General features: G+C 37.5%; 1 protein-coding gene across 9 annotated transcripts in view; it reads right to left on the minus strand.

Annotated features, from left to right (window-relative positions):
• The window catches only part of ATXN10 (ataxin 10), a 124,870-nt gene that overhangs the window by 55,694 nt on the left and 50,033 nt on the right, over positions 1-19,143 (minus strand). For 5 of the 9 annotated variants that reach the window (XM_080576598.1, XM_080576594.1, XM_080576597.1 and 2 more), the window contains exons 6-8: positions 11,325-11,405; positions 3,995-4,160; positions 2,872-3,000 (exon numbers count right to left, since the gene is read on the minus strand). In XM_080576598.1, the coding sequence (XP_080432724.1) occupies positions 2,872-3,000; positions 3,995-4,160; positions 11,325-11,405 (376 nt within the window). The remainder of the gene's footprint in view (positions 1-2,871; positions 3,001-3,994; positions 4,161-11,324; positions 11,406-19,143) is intronic. The other 4 variants (XM_080576601.1, XM_080576599.1, XM_080576596.1 and 1 more) reach the window with 2 other exon arrangements.

A 19,143-nucleotide genomic window follows, 5' to 3' on the forward strand; every position in this document is an offset into this window, starting at 1 on the left:
ATAGTATAATTTAAATAATTGGCACCATTATTTAGTGATTAAGGACTAAGATTATATTCATTCTTTGCCCCTTCCAACAGTCTTTGAATGACAGCAAATGGCTATATAGTCCAGATGCTAAAACCGTATTTCTACTTTCTTCCTCACACAGGTGTACAATCCATCTTGCCCTAATTATTCAATAAATTGCTTTTAACAGCAGCAAAACAGTTTTTGAATAAATTGTTCACTGTACTAGCATAAACATTGAATACCCCAACTGTATTTCAGAGAAAGTAAGCCAATATTTGCATTTTTCATCTCATTTTGCATTGTAACAAGACAGCAGCTTAACCAAAAGACTCTTTCAGCTCATATGCTTAATGCTTGTCTTTGAGCAACAAATAGTTATCACAGAACCACAAATTGGTTTAGGTTGAAAGGAACCTCTAGAGGTTATCTGGTCCAAACCCCCCCGTAACTCAAGCAAGGCCACCTAACGCAGGTTGCCCAAGACCATGTCCAGATGGCTTTTCAGTATCTCCAAAAAGGGAAACTCCACAACCCCTCTGGGAAGAGTTGCGCTTCACAGCTGTAATGCAAACTAGTATCAATAGGCAACTATAAATCAACAGCCCTTACTGCCTATGTGTGCCCCACTGCGCACTTACATAAAACAAGCTCTGTAGCAGCTGACATTATGACTAAGGTGTGGATTTTCCTTTTCTCCCCACCCCACAAATCTCTGTGGTTATTTTTCCCCCGGGTTTCTTTTTCCTCTATTCCTGCAGAAAAGAAAGTCAACAAGGTAGGATGCTCTCTTATCAAGCTTAGCAACAAGATACTATTGAAAAAACAAAGTATTTTGAAGCCTGACAGACATCTTCACTTGGATATAATCTGAAGAGTAAGGAAATGATTGACAAGTTTTTAAATAAAACACATTTTGAGAGAGATCCAGAAAAGGGTTTCTTAAAAAGAGATGAAATAACTCAAAATCAAGGGAAGGGTTTTATTTTACAAATATAGTTGAAAGTTAGTGAAACCAAACTGATGTTGAAGTCAGGCTTATGATGGAAAAGCTATTTTAAACATTGGTTTAAGCACTGCAGAAGCATATGATTAGCTTTTCATTGGTTTAAGATGGAAGCTACAAGACCTGAGGCTCCTTAGGAAAAAAAAAAAAAAAAGCAGAGTCTACATATAACAAATTAAACTGGACTGGACACCGAGATGACATTTGGGGAGTCAGGCCAGGTCAAGGACTATTCCCATAAGACAGTTTTCAAATGTGACCTCCTAGTTTTGGAGGCTAAGACAGCTTACTAGTACAGACATTGCCTGACCAAAGCACTTGGTTTCAGGGACAAAGTGAAGTCAAGGCAGACTTTAGTTTAACATCATAGATGTTGCCTAAAACATTTTTAAATGACAAACCCTACATGTACAATTTTTTTCTTTTTAAGTTAACTCTTAGGCAAAACCTACAATATTTACCTAATCAAAGAGAAATTGGTGCAATTTTTCATCACTTTTAGTATGAAAGTTTTAATAACTTTTTTCTTTTCCCACGGCAAGCATGTGTCATGAATAAATATATATAAACAATATACAAATAACACACACTTCTTAAAAGTTATCCTTGACATTTATCTCCCTTTATTCAACTCTTTATGACTTACTTTGGGGTCATTAAATGACCCACATTACCCACCAAATAGTGGTGCTCAACTTATCATATGTCATTTTTATATGAGAGAAGGATAAAAAGTCAGTGTCAAGCAGGGAAAGTTATACAGTAATATTGTAAATACTGCTGTCCTAGCACCTTCAAGTTGGACAGAGACCTCCTTCTACTAGGCACAAACAAAAGTTTTTTTCCAAGAACTGAAACCACGGAATTCTTGGAAAGCAACCACGTAGGATTAGAAAGGAAAAAAAAGAAAAATGAATAAAAAAAGATAAAATTGTCTCAGTATATTTCCTCTTACTGAGAAGCTGATACGTTTTCCAGAAGTAGTCGATTAAGTTTTGTAACTTAGACTATGCAGTCAGTTGAGTTTCAGGGAGAGTGGGAGAAGTGGAAGTTGTCCTCCTTAGACAAATAAGGAAAGACTCCTGTGTGTTCTTTTTCTTTCACACCCAGCTATCATCTCCTTCTAAGGTGGTTTTTGGTATCTCTTCATAACACTTCTCAACATACATGTAAAAATCTTGCACCTACTTAAACTAGGAAAAAATCAGGAAGCACAGCGCTAGCATGATTATGTAAAAGCATAGAAAGATAAATATGTTTCACTTTTATCATAAATTACAGCTATGACAGCTGTTGAGAAGAGTTTCTACAAATTAAACTATTACAGATTAATTTCCTTTAATGATAAAAGCTTCCAACTACATGCATAGTAGCAATTTCAGCACGCCAGTGTTCATCTGTCAAGACAAAAGCTAGCTGTAACTTCTTTTTTAAATGTATTTTTTGAATTATATGAAAATACATTAATTATACTTCTGAAACAAAGCATAATTAATTGGCAAGAATTGGTGTTTAACTAAGCATATGCTTGACTGAAGTGTATTTGGTTTCTCAGGCTTTGAGTTTTCTGGCTAGTTGTCTTAAAAAAACAACTTGCCCTCAGTTGAGCTGAAAAGATGTAAAACTATATGGAAGACATCAAGAACTGAGACCAATATTACTGGCACCGCCTGCTCAGAATACAATGACCTAGCACAACACAAATAAGGTCACTGCAAGTTACAGTGTCAGTTGTTTTCTGTGCTCCCAAAGGCATTGTTAGGTCTTTAAGCAGCTTGTTGAAAGTAAAAGGAATAACAGGACACCAGATTATTGGAAAAGATCTTTCTACCCTTCGATAGCCTAAACCTCCTTACTGTACTATATGGTGTGCCAAGTAGCCAGCAACTCTTGGATACTTCATAAAGAGGAAATAAAACAAGGCCATCCAGAACGCAGCTCTGCATCAGATACTCCCAAAATGCAGCCCACAAGCCATTTGTGACCTATAAAAGTCAGGAAAAAGGGAATTCACTGTGGCTATCCTCAGCAGAACCAGTTCATTAAGTCTGAAGCAATAATAGATTTCTTCCAACTGGACTGGAGTTCGGGCAAGTGTCTGTGTGCTCAGGAGACAGGAGCTATCTGCCACTAAGAACCCTGCAAGCTCTGCAACTTGATGCTGTGGACCCAAGCTGGCCCCAGGAGTATCACCTTGTTAGAAGCATGCAAGGCCCACTAAAGAGCCCCAGATCATCGGGAAACAGGGAAGAGTCCGTAACTAAAGCCCTCACTTCCATGAAGGATCACCACACATTTCAGACAGCTTCCCTATATTGAGCCACTCACACAAACAGCTTTCCATGATCAGAACTTGATGTTCTGGGTCCTGAAATGACTTGGAAATCACCTGTCAAAAAAGCAGCCAAATGCATTGTCAAAAATAATATTTGGGAGCTTACTGATGAATGAAATATTAAATGACCACCAGTTATTTAACAAAAACAAACAAACAAAAAAGCCCTAAGATTTACTTACTTTAGTACTGCTAAACGGAATTTACCTAATTTTTACCCCAATTTTAAGGAAGAAAAAAAAATAGATGCTGCTTTCCACCTATGAAATAAATATTTTAAGTTCTGATACATCTTTGAATAAAATATAATTGACAGACTAGAAGTATAGAAGTGATCCCTAGTAAATAAATAATGATACTAAAATCCAAGCATGTGACAACTTGAACATTTTTAAAATTTTGAGACCTTTAACATTGTGGTAGATTTGTTTCTGTCTCAAAGTATCAGATCCTTGGTCATCCTCAAAAGCAAAATTAGGCTGCTGTCTTACATATTCTCTTGTGAATCCTACCATTGCTTTTCCAAGAAAGAAAACTTGTGAATGTGGTTAAGAAGTAACCGTGATTTTAGGTACTAGTGGCAATGAACCCACTTCAGATTCCAATTCTGTGTTTGTTTGCTTGTTTGCTTTAATTAGTCATACCTCATCTTCTGCATCTGCTGCAGATGTTAACTTGAGTACAGCTTCACATTTATCTCGGAAACAGCTTGCAAGGAAGTCAGCAATTCTCATGAACACATTCATTTCTTCACTGGTAACTGAGTTCTTCTCACTCACTTTTGACATTATCAGCTCTAAAAAAGTAACTCTAGAATCAGAAGACAACTTGTTAATCAAATTCACTAAGCCTTATAGAATTATCAGTGGAATAAGCAAACAGTTCTTTAAAATGATCTAAATAACCAGCATGCTACTAACACAGCAGACTTTAAAAAATAAATGAACACTGCCAATCACTTCCTATTCAAAGGTTTATTTCTGCATACCATTAATTTAATTTGTCATCTAATAAATACAATCTAGCCAGATGGTCAAGTCAATATTTTTCTCAAGTCTACTTCAATTTCTAACTTCTTATGTTCTAACATAACATTAATGTGAGTGCATATTCTGAGTGTCTAAAATTTCCACCAAAACAGCTTTCATAAACTGTTGTTAAGTTCAGTGAAACAAACGCATCCTCTTTGACAGCTTCTATTTGAAAATATCAGCTTTTCAGAGCCCTTGCCTTGTACACAGTCCTTTACTAGTTCTCCTCCCCAACCCAAAACCAATTCAGAGCAGAAACGGGGAAAAAAAAATATGTACACTCAGCTCCATGCAGCTGTTTTACAACTGCCTCTAGATGGACTATAGTAAATCCAAGTTAATTATTCATATACCCAGTGAGAGTAATTCAGTGTATTAAAAGTAAGTGGATACATAACATAGCTGCTTTATAAAACATACTCAGGTCATTTATTTGAATGGCTTTAATGTTGTTTTATTTCCGATATCCCTTCATGCTGTTAGGGCAAATTCAGAGTATTTTGTGGAAAGAGAACTTCAACATGGCAGAGGTGTACTGCAGCTTTGCTGCTAAACTTGAGCACAGAAGGGAGCATGGGTTAGTGGATTTACACTGTAATTCTCTCAGTCTGAAAGAGGTCTATTTATTGAATGAATTCAAGAGCAGGCTCAGGCGTTTCTTTGACTAAAATATTTGTAATTCAGATGGAATGACTGACATTTAGACATTTAAACATGTGGAGTAATTCAAATGCTTTTTTTCCTTTTTTTTTTTTTTTTTAATTTACCAAGCTGCTTGTCACAAGGGGGAGAAAAATGTCTTTTTCTGTGGAAAATTCATGGTCATTGCTTTATTAACCTCAAAGAGCTCACCCCTATTAATCAAGTAACAGCTACTCAGTTCTTACTAAACTCAATCCCAAATGTCATTAATATAAATGCATTAAACAATCACCTGAATGAGCACAAAAAGCTTTCTCAACACGGTAGCACAGAAATGTACTCAACACGGTAGCACAGAAATGTACTCAACACGTTTGGGAAATGGTGGACTCAAGACAGAAGGCTGTCAAACACCAGTAACCTCTCTCAGGCCTCACTTAAAGAGCACCAACACAGTACAGTCATTATGTTTTTCCTCTGGGTTAAAACTGGGTACCACATACTTGCCCGTGTACAAACTAGCAGTCATCCAACATCCCTAACTGAACAAAGGTTTTCAGATTTGGCATGCTATACTAAAATAAAGTTAACTGCACAGTTATGTCATTCATCCCCAAAGCAATTTTATACGCCAGTTTTTACTGCGTTTAGAGCCTCCTTTCAAGTGTATGCTCAGCTAAGAAAACAGGCTACTCACAGACTTTATAATTACAGGAATTATTCAGATAAAATATTATCTTCTGCATGACAGCATCCCAGACAGCTATCATTGCACCAATAATCCAAGTAATACATGTTTAAAATAGACAAGCAATCCTTCTGTAATGAAGTTGGAGGGTCACCCCATACTTTAATAAAATGTATTAGTGACACAGAATTATTGCCAATAAGAAAATTTTTAGCATTACCTTTCCTCTTGCAATATAATTAGGTGCCCTGTTAGGCAACAATAATCCTTCTGGAGAAACAGGAGTGCCATTTAGAAGAAATTACATGCAGGTGGTGGTTTAAGTTCTTCTGTTCTCTTCAGGTATTTATATGTCAAGACTGTTTTCCTAAATTGTCTTCCAGGCACAGTCATTCAGGACATGCCCATTTTTCCTCTGAATTTCAAGCAAGTCTTTCCAATCAGCCAACAATTGCCTGAGAACAACGTTTTTTGTTCTGATGCAAGTTCCCTTACATTCCTTTCTTCTATTGTCCCTTCCAGTTTTCTTCCAAGACTCCCTAGATTTTTTTCTAAGTTAGTTATCCCTAATAATGCAATTCACTCTTTTCTTTTACACAATCTCACAACTGTTCAGCCATTCAGGTGATAACTAAATGCAAACATGAACAAACTAACTGCCACAACAGATATGACAACTGTTAATATCAGTAATAGCATGTCTCACCATGAATTTTGGTAACACACAGTTCAATATCTGAATATAAAATTGTATGATATGATTATTATATTTCTGTTTGGAAATGATCATGCCGGTAAGTGTCATCTTCCTTTTCTTTAGGCACCACTTAGGAAGATCCTTGTCAATCTCCTGCTTTTTTTTCCCCATATTCAAATTTAATCCACTTTGTCCTTAATCTGACCAAACTGGCAAGAACTTAGAACAATTATTATAAAGTATTTGCAATCATCAATAAACACATCACTGCCTCTCAAAGTCTGCAAATAAACCATAGCCTTAATGTACAACTTAAATGTAGAAGTCCATTATCACAAATTAAAGTGAAGCTAAGCTCATCTAAAAACAGTATTGTAAAATTCCATCAATTTTATTATCAATAAATAATTTTTGCAGCAAGTGCAAACAGTTTATACCATCTTAAATGCCAGACACTTTGGACATTCCTTCTCTGAGACTGGGACTCCTCTACCCTGAAGCACTTCACTAACAACAACGGTTCTGTAAGACAAGTTAGGCCCTGTCTCAAAATACTCCGACTTTTCTGGATATGTACTCCAACGTCCAGATGTGTAGAGACGGGATCAGGAAAGCCAAGGCACAGATGGAGCTGAACTTGGCAAAGGATGTGAAGAATAACAAGAAGGGGTTCTACAGATACATAGGCAGGAGGAGACAGGCCAAGGAGAGTGTTCCCCCTCTGATAAATGAGATGGGAGAACTGGCTTCCTCAGACATGGAAAAAGCTGAGGTACTCAATAAGTGCTTTGCCTCAGTCTTCACTGGTGGTCAAGTTTCCTATGTCTGTCAGGACCCTGAACCTCGAGGAGAGGGTGAGAGGAGCAGATTCTGTCCCACTGTGACAGTGGAACAAGTCCAGGATCGCCTAAGGAAATTGGATGTGCATAAGTCCATGGGGCCAGATGGTATACAACCCAGGGTGCAGAGAGAGATGGCTGATGTGGTTGCCGAGCTGCTCTCCATCATATTTGAAAAATCATGGCTGTCGGATGAAGTCCCTGGTGACTGGAAAAAGAGAAACATTACTCCCATTTTTAAGAAAGGGAGAAAGGAAGACCCGGGGAACCACAGGCCAGTGAGCCTCACCTCTGTGCCTGGGAAGATCATGGAGCAGATCCTCCTGGAAGACATGTTAAGGCATGCACGAGATAAAGAGGTGATCAGAGACAGCCAGCATGGCCTCACCAAAGGCAGACCTTGCCTAACCAATCTGGTGGAGATCACTTCTATGATGGAGTGACAGCATCGGTGGACAAAGCAAGGGCAATTGATATATCATCTACCTGGGCTTGAGCGAAGCCTTTGATATGGTCCCTCACCACATTCTTCTCTAAATTGGAGAGGTATGGATTTGAAGGATGGACTGTTAGGTGGATGAAGAATTGGTTGGCTGGTCGCAGCCAAAGGGTTGTGGTCAACGGTTCTGTGTCTGGGTGGAGGCCGGTCACAAGTGGTGTCCCTCAGGGGTCGGTCTTGGGACCGGTGCTCTTCAACATCTTTATCAATGACATAGACGACAGAATCGAGTGCACCCTCAGCAAGTTTGCAGATGACACCAAGCTGAGCGGTGCAGTCGATATAGTAGAGGGAAGGGATGCCATCCAGAGGGACACGGACAGCCTGGAGAAGTGGGCCCATGAGAACCTGATGAGTTTCAACAAGGCCAAAAGCAAGGTGTTGCACTTGGGCTGGAGCAATCCCAGGTATTTATATAGACTGGGAGAAGAAGAACTTGAGAGCAGTCCTGCAGAAAAGGACTTGGGGGTCCTGATGGACAAGAAGCTGGACATGAGCCAGTAGTGTGCGCCTGCAGCCCGGAAGGCCAGCTATGTCCTGGGCTGCATCAAAAAAGGGGTGGCCAGCAGGGAGAGGGAGGTGATTGTCCCCCTCTACTCTGCTCTTGTGAGACCCCACCTCAAATACTGCGTGCAGGCCTGGGGCCCCCAGCACAAGAAAGATGTGAAGCTCTTGGAATGGGTCCAGAGGAAGGCCACTAAGATGATTAGACAGCTGGAGGACCTCTCCTATGCAGAAAGGTTGAAGGAACTGGGCTTGTTTAGCTTGGAGAAGAGAAGGCTCCGGGGAGACCTCATTGCGATCTTCCAGTACTTGAAGGGAGCGTATAAACAGGAGGGGGAACGCCTGTTTATATGTGCTGAAACCCAGAAACCCAGAATTTACCTTCAGCTATTTTGGACCTGTAAGTATTACAAGATCAAAAACCCACCCTAAGATAGACATAAGCAGCCCTGTAGCAAGAAGTGGTTCCAGTTATACTACTTGAGTACCCATTTCATTGCTAGCAATTTGATCAGTGGCTACATCATCCACTGAGGATACTTCACATGAAAAAACACAAAATCAAAACTAAAGATGCCAATAGTCATGCATCCTAAAAACACCTGAAAAATTTGTTCTGTATTTTTGCTATTAATTAAAGCAAGTACCCTTCTTAAAAGGGTTCTACGCAGACTAGTGCATTTTGAAGATTTTCCTATGTAATTCAGACTATCAAGGTATTAACTTATGTTGAACACACTCAAGGCTAACTTGGATTAAAGCAGTATAGGCTTTTTCTAAATACTTCTGCCAAACACTTGCACACATGCAGGGGAATCTCAAACCTGGCAAAGAATTCAAGTATCGTTACAATCTATTGGCTCAATACCATAGAGTTTCCACAATAATCACTTGCAGAAACAGCAGGCATTGTCACATCATCATACATTTTTCAGAATGAGAATACCATTAAAAGAGCTAATCACATTTTCACAGTATTTATTCCAGGACGTGCACACTCAGACATACAACACCAAATTGCTTGTATTTGTTTGGAAATAAAGCAAAATTGCCCAGAAGTCAGGAATTTGTCTTTTAATTGGAAATTCAGATTCCAGATCCACTTCTACAAAATGAAGAGCTACTTCATGGCACACACCATGGCCACAATATCACAAATGTACTAGATTTCAATTACAGGAAATTCTTTGAATAGTGCAAATAGTGCAAATACTGCGGTTATGCAACTGCATATATTTTGGTTATCTAAGGCAACTGCCAACTTAAAGAGTCACTACTAATGTATGTATTAGCAAACTCTCTCAGCGTAGTTCTTTTCAGTAAATATATTTAAATTAAACATATTTAATGTGCATGATAGAAAACACTAGCTGAGAATTACCATTTATTCATGAGTTCAAGCTGCCTTTCCCAGACACCTCAATACCGCATCTGTCCTTTCTTCATTTAATATGACTCAGTCAGCCTTACTGGACACCAATGCGGCACTCTTGCGGTGAAGGCTCCTTGCCTCATTTTGAAACAATGAATTCCCTATGCTTTGGTTTATACGGTCACTTTTTTCTTTAGTTAATGACAGTCAAAATGTTTTTATCTGAATTGGATTTGTCTCCTCATATATCTCAAAAGAATGCATTCTTAAATATGCTACAAAGTTACATAGAAAGATGCCATTGTAGGTTTTTCTTTTAGCTGAGATGTTAAAGCATTATTTCTGTAACACTTACTTGCATACATTTGACAGTAAATTAAGAAGCATCAAATTCACAACAAACTGAACTGCAGTTCTTTTTGAAAATGAGTTCTTTTTGAAACTGCAGTTTTCTTTTTGAAAAACGTAATGGAGTTCGATTTGCAGAACTCTTGGGACTGGTGATAAATTCAGTGAAAATGCTGCAAAAAGCCATCCCACATGTGAACATACATACGTCTACACAAATATACCTTCTGTCAATGTAGCTGATCACCATCTGCAGCACAGTGCATGCAATGAACCCAGCTGAGACCTTTCTAGAACTGATTAGGTCTACTGCTGTAAAAGCAAATAAACAACCTAACCCAGTCCTGGCTGTCCTCAAGGGGATTACAAAAACAAACAAAATACCATTCATAACACCCACAAAAGAATTAAATCTAGCTCATTCACTTAAAACAGAATTTTCCACTAAATACTTGGTAAAGGAACCCCTACCTCCAGGCATGGTAAGCACACACCTCATATTAGTTCCCATTTGGCCAACCTGAATAAAGGGAGAAAGACAGTATGTCCCTCCTTGTCATTCCCATCCCTTACCTATACATTAATAATATTTTATCTAGAGGTCTCAATCATACACTTTTTCTTTTGTTTCTTTATAGTCTGTCTGAACCATCATTTGTGATCACACTGCGGCTTTAATCACACCAAAACCACAGAAAAAACGAGATACGGACAGCTTTGTTTACTGCTTTGTGTTTCACCTGCAAAAACCATGGGAAAAACTTGCAGTTTCCCTGGGCTATTGGGGAATGAAGCAGCCGTTTTGAATACATGAATGTATGATCACAAGATGTGATAATATTTTAATAATATTTTCAGTAATGAAAATATTAAAAGATTGAGTAATCATGGGCATCTGTACTTTTTTTTTTTTTAGTTTATTTTTTTTAAAGGTTCTGCTAACCAGTATTAGTTGTAATTCCAAGTTTAGTAAAAGCTTTCTTTCAATTTCTTGTAATTGCAACAGGGGCATGAGCAGCTGAGGACACTTCATATACAGCTATAAAACACTGCAGGGTGTGGTGCTCTTATGAAGTCAAGGCACAGGCATGAAATCTTGTCTTTTTTTTTTTTTTTTGAAGTATTTCTTTACCAAGTAACGGCGCCAACCTGGATTCTGCAACCCTACATAAATCACTGCCAGTTGTGGCTAAGCTGTAATGTTAACCAACCAATTTAAAACCATTACTAACATTGAAACATGTATTTAGAGATTTTGTGCCAACTATGAAACCACACAGTTTTTCAGTCATGTGAACAGGATACTCTATATGGAATGCTAAATACTAAAAGCCACATTGGTTTTTGGGGTTACCTTTCTTGATTGCTCAGTTTGGCATAGAGGACTTTTACCAGCTCTGGACATTTTAGCAAATGGTCTGTAACAATCAGGAACCTAAGGAGAAAAAAAAATAAATATATATATATATATATATATATTACTGGTTCTACAAAAAAAAACAAACAAGCGTCTACATATACTCCAACTGGTGCTGCCGTAGATGACTATGTGACATGCTTCTTGCCCTATTTGCTGATAGATACAAATTGTCATAAACTAATTGAATATTGTTCTCCCAACATTTTCCCTATGATAGCAATGGCCATTTCCAAACAATTCAGCACACTTTTACTCAAATGCTTGAAGGAAAGCTAGTTAAATTATTTTGCCAGTTACAGAAAAGGAACACCACAATTCCAATAATAAATCACTAATTCAATTTTTACATACCTCAGCAAAAATCCAAAGTTCAAGCTTGAAAACTGTTATAACTATTAAGCTGTTACAACACTGTTTTAAGTCCACCAGTCATGAAAAGTGTCCAAATAAATTTTCTTTTAAAATAAAATAAAGTAAAAATAAATCTAGCAAAGCATCAAAGCAAATGGAAACTGCTTTGTCAGATGTAAGGCAGAAAAATACTGTTCTTAACTTACCAAAATAGTCCCCTTTTTTTAATAGGAATATAAGCCAATATCCAAATCCAACCCCTTGCTCTGTAAGGGGAGGAGGTATGTTCTGCCCTTGTGTTAATGCCAGTATTTACACTGATCACTTTCCCAAGTATCATTCACAACAGCCAATAGTAGATGACAGTCATCTAATTTAAACTCAGCCATGCACCATTAAAAAAAAAAAATCCTCAAATTATATTCCTAGCAGTACTGAGTGTAATGTATACTGCAAAAGCAAACATATACCTACCTATGAATTTTTGAATCAGTGTATTACATACAAAATCATTACTGAACAAATCTTAGAACGTCCTCTGAGCTTGTGAAGCTACTGTTAAAGAATAGCTAAAGCACGATGAAAACCAAGCATTTTCAATATTCCCTCCATGTCCTCCCAACATTCCACTTTCCAAATAGCCTATTGAGTATCAGTAACATACTACATAGCTAAGAGGAAGATGACATAGAAACCTTATAGCTTTAACAAAGTATTTTTAGGACAAATATTCAATGATAACTGGGCAAATAGGAGAACAAGAAGTCCAAAGATAGCTATAATATTTCTAATGATAACTGTGAACTTAGCTAGCATCTAGTTCAGTTATTGTAAAGTAGACTTTTTTTTTTGGGGGGGGTGGATATTTTATGTTGTCCTTATTTACTGATATTTGTATACACATTTAAAGAAAAAATAATATAGTCATATGAAATCATCAACTTAAATTTGGCATTCTGAGCAGCGTAGCACTGATCCAAGAGTTTTCTAACACAAATCTGAACGTATAGACTTCCCCACAGTCACCGGCACAAATACATTCCAACACTGAGAAGCACAGACACAGACATAACACCACAATTTCATCAAACCATCAGCATGGCAGTCAAGGGAAATACTTCCACCGTTCCTGAACTGTTATTCATGGCATAACAGCCATCTACAGTTAAACCTTCAGGACGATAACTGATGGCATTTCTTAAGGATTAGAGAGGAAGCACAGGCTTCTATCTGGAGCCATAAAAGGAAACAGAAAACCACAATAACTTTAGCTGTGCAGAACACAGTAGTATTTACCCTCATAATGTGCAACTTTCAGCTGACAATGAAGCACAGTAAAATTGCATTTAAGGAACAATATGAGCCCCAATTTTTCAATTTTACAGTTGCAACTGTAAGTTTATACCTTATTTTGTGATTGATATTACTTTAGGAGAATCTTGACTATTTGTTCTGTAGTTAAAAATAATCAATAATTACCACAAAGATCTATAATGCTACTAAGTGCACATTAGTGATTACTACTGTGAAGTGGTAGATCTGTATTTTAGTCATTATTTGGTCTAGACTCTTGCATTTATTCATCTGCATCTTTCACATGCTATGGACTAGACCTCTACTGCCTGAGAAGCTTGCAGTATTTCAGAACAAAGTTTCTGCTTATAAAGGTGCATATACTTCTGTATGTGCTTCTTATCCTTTTAATCTCAAGAAAATATGTAAACCCTCAGAAATTCCTCCTTCTGTATTTGATTTTCTCGTTTACCTTATCCACTTCCTACATTACTGCATCATAAAGAATACAGCACAAACAAATTTTACAGGAGCATCACCAAGAGAAGTCAACAGAAGAATTACTAGTGGACTAAAGCACTTAACTCGAGCTATCATGTCCAGAAATTCTGGTGGTAGTTAAACAAGGGTGCAAGAAATTAAAGTTGATATTTTTAGTCCTCAGCTCTCCTGTTTTTCATTTGGGGTAAAGGAGAAGAAGAAGAGGGAAAGTAAGACCATCCAGAAGTTTGAAATAAAAAAGACATTTGGTTTTGGATTACTGACTGAATACGGCATTTCAGATGCACACAAAAGGCTTTGGTAGTAGACTTAAATTCTCTTTGGGGGCCAACAGCAGACTACTGGGATAACTGGGATAAACTGAGGACCACTGTAATTTAGTGAAGGAAATGGTGAAAATTAAAGTTGTTATGCAAGTGTAACACAGTAACAAATGAATAGTGTTAAATATGCCAATTTTCTTGACTTAAAATTAAAGTTAAAAATTGTTTGGCTAAAATCCTAAAAAAATCAAGTGCTTACATAGTAGATAATAGAGGAGATGTTCAGTTCAAAGACTTAACAATAGCACAAGGGCTGCATTGTACCACATGGAACTTGAGCAGCAGCCAAAACGAAATGGTATAAGCTGTATTTGCACTCAGTATATTCCAAATGGCCACTAAGCTTGCTCCAATCAAAGGCGGGTGTAAGCAATCAGCTTTATCATAAAACGTCATGCTCCATATTAAGTTGATTTGATCCCATTAGCAAGTTTAGAGAACAGTGTCCTTGGTCTCAGAAAATGAGGGGAAAAGTATAAATGTTTTAGTAGAAAGAAGAAAGATATTGCGATTCTGTTTGATCAGCAAACTTCTCTTCTGATCTCAAAAAAAAAAAAAGTGTATTTCACCATCCCACAATAAAGCCACACCATCCAAAATACTTAAGAATGAAATAGCATTTTTTACTTGAACAAACAAGCATGACAAAATCACCCAAATTTTAAAGAAAAGAAGAAAAATTAATCAGACAGCCTTTCAAAGCTATATCACAAGCCTTTTCACATTTTTAAAACCAAACAAAAACAAAAACAAACAAATGCCACACCACAACAAAAACCAATGTGCTTCATACAGAACTGTTTGTAACCATAACACATTTGAGAAGCAGAAGTATTTTCTGGCCTTGCATAAGAACATAAGCACTCTATCAAAACCATTTTAAACAAGCTATTTAATAACAGAGTACATGTGGTGTTAAAGATCTCTAGAAACAAGATAATTCACTCTACTCAAACACCAGCATTAAAGCACTTCTTGCTCAAAAAAAAAGAGTAAGAAAAAATATTTCCATATTTAGAGCTCAACATCAGAATGTTCTTCTCCTGTGTTGAAGAGAGCACAACAGGGAATTCTCTTCCTTCTTCAAAAGTCGTTACCCATAATGAATACATACTCCTTGTAGGCCACAACATGGTCCACTAAGTCAACTCTCACATCTAGAAGACTGAGTTCAGATGACCTGTACTGTTTCTCTGATTCAGAATACACTCCTGTTCAACTTGATAGCTACACCTGAGAGGCACTGAAGAGATTTATTTTTACTTATATGCAAAGTTGGAATATTATTTTTTTCTGAAGAGTTACCAAGAAAAAAATGGAAGATTATTACCAAAAGAATTACTTCCCATTCCTCTGTCTCCATAAAATATACACAAAGAAAGAGGTGACAAGACAAATAAACATGTGAGGCTGAGCTTTGAAGGACTGGGAAAATCTGTGCCAATACCCTGCTACTGCAAATAGAAAAAAGCTACTCAGATCTCTACAATTAAAGAGACTTTTCCAATTGTCAGTACTATTTAAAACCACAGTTGAACTTGGAACCTGCAACATAACTCTAACTTTCCTAGAATTAAAAATAAGAATTACTTGCCGTAGAGTAGAAGGGGGCGGGGGACACCCTGGACTGTCAGAGAGAAGAGACAGAGCTGCCAGCCCAAAATGAAAAAAAGGTAACATATTCTGGTCTCTGTACCACATGCATATCAATTAAGCAACGAGCACTCTACTGAGAAGTTCCATCTTTGCCTTTAAATATGTGCCCATGGGCGAGACTCCTTGCCACAGGAGCACTAGTTTCTGTCCACACTTCTTTCCATAAGCCAGGACAAAATAACCAAAGGCAAAAAATGGGGAGGGGGTGCCCCGCATCCTAATCTTTACAGTCATCATTCAGCTGTGGTCTCAAAAAGAGAAAGTGGATGTTCAGAAAATCTTACTTCCAATGCCAAACAGCTGACCACACTCTTAATATCATTTTTCTGGAAGCCAAAAGGCATACTATGCTTCTTTTTAAAATGAAGGATTTTTGTTCCTCGCTCTTCAGGAATCAAAAATACAACCTGTTTTTTCTTTTCATAGTAGCTACACTGCCCTGTGCACACACTTGGAAAAACTGATGACACAAGCTATACACTCATCTCTAATGGAGCCACCAAACTATTTCTAAAATAAACAGCTTTTAGAATACACATTGGTCTCAGTTAGGATAAATTATAATGTACTTTTGTACTACTTTTTTCCTAATTATTTTACAAAACACATATGTTTGCAGGTTCAATATTCTAAAGTAGATTTCATGTAGCATTCTGTGCTGGTTTCTCTTCCAAATACAGTAGCTTCTAAACTGTGCAACACACTTTGCTGCTGATGATTAATACCAACCCAAAAGGGAGTAGATGTGGATGTTTGGGGAAACACAGAGGAATGCCTTTTTAAAGGCTGCACAATTTTCCAGAGCCTAAGGCACAGCTCTCTGCACTTTTAAAACAAAAAAGTTTTTACAGAAAAAAATGGCAACGCTTGGCAGGCCTTTCATCACACTGCATATATAACACCGGATACCACTTGTGCTTTCTTCTTCCCTTGGAACTGCAGCAGAGAGAGTTATAGAGGGCTTTTCAAACTTTGGTAGTAATCACAAGGGAATAGATTGAGTAGGAAACATTTCAGTTACTGAACAGTGTGTTCCAGCTTTGTTTCCTAAGGGAAGGATCTGTCCAATTCCCAGACAGCATCCTTAGGTAGGCAACAGCTGTCAAAAGAAAGCAGCACTGCAAAAAGAATATTAGCTTATGGAGTAAGTATAGTTGCTTACATGTTTAAGATATGTTCAACTTAATGTGTCAACACTTTAAGAGAAGAATACTATGCATGAAAATACTATTATGGAGGTATATTGGAAAGATGAAGATACACAGAAAATAAATTATTGTCTCACAGGGGCTTGAAAACCACACTTATTCATTTGAATGGAATATAGGGTGGAGAAAGTAAAGCCAAAAGATGCATAATGCAGAAAGACTGATCATTGTTTAACAGACAGATCTGTTGTTACTGAACAGATAAAAGAGAACTAACACTAAAAGAAAAAAAGAATCACAAGAAGGTGGAAGAAAAACAGAAGAAATTTAGAGGTTTAAAAGCTCTCCACTTGCAAGATGGAATGCGAATCCCACAACTGTGAGCATGAGCAGAGCAAGCTGGAAGCCAAAGAACATAACCAACCCCTCAAACAAGGAGCCTGCATTAAAGGACAAGGTCTCAGGACTAAGGACAGGAACAATCACTTGTACACCCAAGCTGTAGCAGCATGGAAGTTTTCCCACCAAAGTTAGCAATTATTTGCTCCTAAGCTAACAGCCTAAATAGTAAATGCACAGTAAAAAGGTCCATGCATTTTCTAGAAAACAACTGCACAGCAAAGAACACTTGAACAGACAGGATCATTTAATTAGTGTATGACATAAATCAAACTAAAGAAAGGATACTTACTAACTTGTTTCTGCAGAGCCAGTGTCTTTGCAAAGATATACACTTTGATGTATATTCTTTAACATAATTCGCCTTGAAACATTCTGAATGCAGCAAGCTCTGAGCACTCTTTACAAGCCCAAATAGAGATCCAAACATTCAGGACAAGACAGGTAAGTTTCAACAGCTTTCAGTCCTGAAAACTTCTAGTTTCTTCTTGCTCTAACATTTTAGCCAAAGGCTACAAAACAAAGGGGTATACATCCAGTCAGATTATGTTTTGAAGAACCTCGGTTAGAGATGCATGATCTGCCTCCTCTGATCATTGCTGCTGGTCTAACTCCCAAGAGCAATCTCAGAAGAGTGCCTGGTATTCAAAATTACAGGACTGCTAGCCTGAAACAAGTTAAGGAGCTGTGTTGACTAGAAGCAGTTTAAAAATACATTGCCTAATATATGTTAATTAAATCTATTTTAAAGTGCCATTCAGCATCTAATATTAAAGATGGCAAAGGCAGCAATGATAAAAAAAACTTGGAGCTGTTCAGAGGATCAAGCTTCCAAAAAAGAGGAGGAGGTTCTTAAATCAATAAATATTTATTAAATGTGGGAATTACATTCTGCAACTTCACAGATTTCAGAGATAGAAGCATTTCTGAAGCTTACAAGTAACCACAAGCTTAATGAAATGGGACTTCAGATCATCTAGTATGGATAAGGAGGTACGATCACACAAAAACTGAATACAAAATTTGACTGGGGCATTCCTTATTGAACCAACTTAGGTCTTAAATATAGCTGTTTCTTAGCTCAAAGCATGCTACAGAAAACACTTAATAAAAAGTATGTATCACTCAAAGACACACATAGGTATGCATCACAGTTTTCATCTAAGTTCTGAGGCAATTTGTTATGCTGTCAACCTACAAACATCTTCTCAAAACACATCAAAAATCTCAACATGCCAATCATAAAACACCCTTTTTGTTTCAAAAAATGCTTAGAAAGTGGATGTCTTGCTTCCCCCCCCACTGAATAGATTCATAAATTGCCAATCTGAGGCCTTCTCTCTCATAAGGCACCCCCTTAAGAAAGTACAGCCACCAACCTGCAACACTCCAGACATTTCCTCTTTACCAACAGGAAATCCTTGTTTTCTACTGAACAGCTCTTGATTCAAGAGGTAGACAAAAGTGACAGGGGAATCCCGAAAACTACGTCCTGCCTTCAGAGATGCTTCCTTTGCTCTTTAACTGGAAAAGTGTGTTATTGCAGACAGCACAGGAATTACAGAAGGTCTGCTACCAACAGCTGCTTCTAGAAAAGGAAGCTCTGAAAAACTGTTTATCATAATCTCAGATTTTCTCTGACAAAGCCTTTCCCTACAGAACTGTTGCAAGACTGGAGGGAGAACTACTTAACAGAAGTCAAAGGCATCACACTTTGGAAGAGGTTCCTCCTAAAGTCTCACCTAAGAACTCTTCCAGCTTGGACATGGAAAACTGGACCTGTAAACATAAATGCAGGATCACAAACAGAGGAGGAATTGCCAATTCACTGAAAAAAAAAAAAAAGATTTTAAAGATGTGCTTCCCCCTGTTATACATCAAGAGCAGAAAACCCAACACTTATTACTGGAATGAAGTAGTAAGGACACCATGAGAGAAACTACAGTTAGGCTAACGGCCGTAAATACAAGCATTCATCTTGGATATTCTCTTTGTCTTAATGATTCACGGCAGCAACTGGAAAAATAACTTGAGCATCACAAGTGTTTATTTGTGGAATTCATTGGAAACTAACTTCAGAGG

Source organism: Anser brachyrhynchus, assembly GCF_964034855.1.
Source record: "Anser brachyrhynchus genome assembly, chromosome: 1".
In the NCBI taxonomy this organism is placed as follows: domain Eukaryota; kingdom Metazoa; phylum Chordata; class Aves; order Anseriformes; family Anatidae; genus Anser; species Anser brachyrhynchus.